Source organism: Nicotiana attenuata, unplaced genomic scaffold (assembly GCF_001879085.1).
Source record: "Nicotiana attenuata strain UT unplaced genomic scaffold, NIATTr2, whole genome shotgun sequence".
In the NCBI taxonomy this organism is placed as follows: domain Eukaryota; kingdom Viridiplantae; phylum Streptophyta; class Magnoliopsida; order Solanales; family Solanaceae; genus Nicotiana; species Nicotiana attenuata.
This window is the reverse complement of record NW_017670322.1, coordinates 135,478-139,497: the sequence shown is the minus strand read 5'-3', so window position 1 is coordinate 139,497 and position 4,020 is coordinate 135,478. Positions and strand designations below refer to the sequence as shown.

The following is a 4,020-nucleotide window of genomic DNA, read 5'->3' as shown; positions in this document are numbered from 1 at the left end:
AAGTTATAGCGAACGTAGCGGAAAGGATTCTGACAATAGGGGAAATCCGAACCTTAGATCATTCCAATTCTTGTCTATAACCCGTTCGTAGTTAGTTCTTATTATTTGCATTTTTGTTACGTAATGTTATTAGTTAGTAAACATCCAATTTATTACTTAAACATTTTTGAAGATTGATTACGAGAATTCATGTGAGTCCAATAGCTGTGATTGATAGGTTAATTCCCTGTGGAATTCGACTCCGGACTTGTTAACTGGAATATTTGCAGCGACCGCTTTGTCCTTTTTATAAGGCACAGTTTGGCGTGATCACTGTCCTATTAGAGATTTTTATACTAGTAGAAAATATAAAATCTTGTATTTTTTATAGTTGTAAATTGACTTGAGATGAATTTAAACGGTGATATATAGTCCGTGAAAATTCATATAATTAATCTCAATTTATTTGGGATTGTGACGTAATCTACCCTTGTGTATCGACATGCTTCATGCTTGTCTTGTAGTATTGTACATAAACTGACTTTAGGAAATAAGTAGTTGTACTAGGGCAAAATGTTCCATTTCCGTTACTTGTGGGGCAAAAACGAAATTTCAGTAAAAAGACCGTGTTAAATCGCTGATGTCGTTTGCTGTAAATTCACTCAACTCCATGCCCTTTTTAGGTAGCCCCATATCCACCCCCTTAAGTTTCCCTCCTCCCCTTCTCTCTCCATGCCTTTGTCTTTTTACAGTCAATAGGAAGGTGGACTTTATAGAGAGAGAAAGAGAGTGTGAAGACTAACAGTAGTTGTACATACATATATACAAATATAGAGAGATAAAGGAAAAGTACCGTATGATATAGAGAGAGAAACTCAGCGAACGATGAAACACATTTTCAAGAAGCTTCACCATCAAAATCGATCCAACGACGCTCAATCTACTTCCTCGGCGGTTTCCTCATCTTCGCCGGCGGCGGTATCACCGTCGTCATCGGCGTCATGTGCTACCGATCACCGGAATTCGAGTTCTGTTGCTCAATCACCGTCGGCTCCTTCCACGGCGTCGAGTGCCTCCACGACGGCCGCTGCTCCGACTAGTGCTGGTGGCGGAGGAGGGAATATTTCGACGATCAATCGGCAGCAGGATTATTATACTTCGGAGGAAGAGTACCAGGTGCAGCTTGCCCTAGCGTTGAGTGTGTCATCCTCGCAGGCTCAGGATGCTTTCCCGTGCGATGTTAACTCAAGCAACGGTCAAATACTCGGGGGAGGGCGAACCGCTGCTGACTTGGCACGTGATAGGGAGGATGCCGCTGCGGACTTATTATCGAGGCAGTATTGGGTAAACTTTGAGTTCTCATTGTTATTGAATTTGCTTCCATTATTTTCGCATTTGCTAATTTAGCTGATGGTCTTATTAGTTGAAGTCAAATGAGAGAATCCCATATTTGCCTTTTCTATGCCCTTTTGCAGTGTCATGGTAGTACAACGTTTTGAGCTGTAAACTTTGCAAACAATGTAACTTTCAGAAAAGATTAGATTAAATAACTAATGTGAGTTGTGAAGAAGGGTAGCCTTTTTTTAAGTGAAGTTAATAAATATTGATGTAACAGAGAAAATCCCTGTATACAAAGTTTAGAAACTTAAGAAAGAGCAGTACATGATTTGGATGCTCATGGAAGACCAAGATTTAGATTAATAGTTGACATTATGGGTTGTCAAGCAAAACTGTCATGCTATTTTTAATTTGAAAGACACATGAGTTTCTTATAGGATTTTATTTGTTATCTGTCGTATGCTTAACCTTGAAGGTTTGAATAGGTTCTGTTCCTCACGATACTTTATCGATGATGTTTTTCTTTTTTCTGCCTCCACTCCAAAAGCTTAATAATTCGTGTACTTTGCTAGTTCTTGGGATATGTTCTCTATTGAAGATGGTTTTCAGTTTGGTTCTCATAATCTGGTTTCTACTATTATCTCACTTACTTTACCCTCGTATCAGGATTATGGTGTGCTGGACTATGAGGAGAAAGTTGTTGATGGTTTCTATGATGTATATACTCTCTTCACAGATCCAGCAAGTCGTGGGAAAATGCCATCTCTTACTGAACTTGAATCAATTCCTGGGAGTTCTGACTTTGAAGGTGTAATAATTAATCGGAGAATTGACCCCTCCTTGGAAGAGTTGATGCAGATTGCACATTGTATTACATTGGACTGCCCTGCCAGTGAGATTAATCTGTTAGTACTGAGGCTTTCGGAACTTGTAACAGAGCATTTAGGTGGGCCAGTAAAGGATGCAAATATCATATTGGCCAAATGGATGGAAATAAGCAACGAGTTGAGGACATCACTTCACACCAGTGTGCTGCCAATTGGATCCCTAAAAGTTGGGCTTTCACGTCACCGTGCATTGCTTTTTAAGGTGATTATCATAATTAAATGTTATGCCTTTTTAAGAGCGTTGTAAATCTACCTAGAGATGGGCCTTATCTCCCGAATTTACTTTGCATCATTGATCTACAAAGCTTTTGTTACCTTTATTTTAACCAGTACAATTGCAACTCAAACCATGCCCATAGTCTTCTGTACTTGTGACCTCATTCAGCTGGATTTTGTCTCATTGAACTTTGTAAAGGTACTATTTGGGACGGGTGTGGGCAATTCTTATGACTTTAATCAGATATAAGTCTGAAATAGGGGGAACTTTAATATTCAAGTTTGTTGACGTTATGCTCTTGTAGCATTTGAGTGATTGCTCTTTTATCTATTAAGATTTGTATCGTCATCATTGCTATTGTTTTACTGGAGACAGGTACTAGCTGACCATGTTGGAATACCCTGTAGACTTGTTAAAGGGAGTCACTATACTGGCGTCGAAGACGATGCTGTCAACATTGTAAAGTTACCAAATGATAGGTGAATTGCGAAGTTCCATATCTTTTCTTAAATCTAAGTAGGAGGGAACAATTATATCCTAATTTGACATGTTGCAGAAAGTATTGTGCATGTTTGACCATGGTTGATTCTGTTTACAATTCTTTTTGCTGTCGAAGTTGTTGCGAGAGAGTCTCATATTATTTGCGTAAACGAGTTTTGTCCTTGCATAGTCTTGGTCAATCTTCACATTATGAGCTAGCTTTTGTGATTGAGTTAGACCAAGGTTCATTTCTTAACATTCGTGAAATTTAAAAGTACTTATGGGTCCTTTTTATGTTTTACATAAACTGTTTCTCAATATTATGTAATCCATTGGTATTTGACTAACTATTTTTTGGAACTTTTATTTCTATGCCTTTAATTTAAGTTTCTTAAAGCATTTTTGTCTTAATATTTGTAAAGTTGGCAGGTCTCAATCTCCTCTTTCCGTGTATTTTTGTGGAGTTGTTAACACTACTTTTTGTCAAAATTTGTTTTTCACTGTGTTGTGCTATTTACGTAATATGGGTGAACCCTCCCAATGTATTTGAATTTATATCAGGGTAGAATATTATCTTTGTGAAAATTTGTTTACCTTATGTTGTTAAATTCTCAATACTGGAGCTTTACGTCTCAAAATATTGACCAATTCCCTTCATGGTTGCCAAAGTTTCTTTCTGTAGCTAGAGAGAAGGAAGAAAATACTGAGTAGTGCTTCTTCTAGTCTGAACTCCTAATTAATAATTTGAACTTTTCAAATACTCCTTGTCCTAAATGAATGGCAACATCTGATTTTTATGATTATTACAAGGAGAGATGAGAATGTGTATTTGTTAACCATTTGTTGTCACCAAATAATATTTTTTAGCTGGAAGTACACAATAGAGAAGAATCATATTTTGATATAAGTAGTAAAGGTTCCACATAAAGTCATATGGTTTCTAATGTTACTCCTCCGTCCCACTATTTGTTTCCTTTCTATTTCGTCCCAAAACGGTAATTTTTAAGTATAGATTTAATGCATTTTCTATAATGTAGTAAATCATGTAGGACAATGTTTACTCTTCTCACTGCAACTTCTCCTCTAAGCATGAAGTCTAAAACGTATATTTACATCCCC

General features: G+C 37.2%; 1 protein-coding gene across 1 annotated transcript in view; it reads left to right on the top strand.

Moving 5' to 3' along the window:
- The first annotated feature begins 706 nt into the window (after nucleotides 1–706).
- The window catches only part of LOC109237847 (serine/threonine-protein kinase EDR1), a 12,040-nt gene continuing 8,726 nt past the window's right edge, over nucleotides 707–4,020 (top strand). Inside the window, exons 1-3 of the mRNA XM_019404235.1 lie at nucleotides 707–1,323; nucleotides 1,984–2,406; nucleotides 2,797–2,900. Coding sequence (XP_019259780.1) covers nucleotides 865–1,323; nucleotides 1,984–2,406; nucleotides 2,797–2,900 — 986 coding nt within the window. The 5' untranslated portion in view covers nucleotides 707–864. The remainder of the gene's footprint in view (nucleotides 1,324–1,983; nucleotides 2,407–2,796; nucleotides 2,901–4,020) is intronic.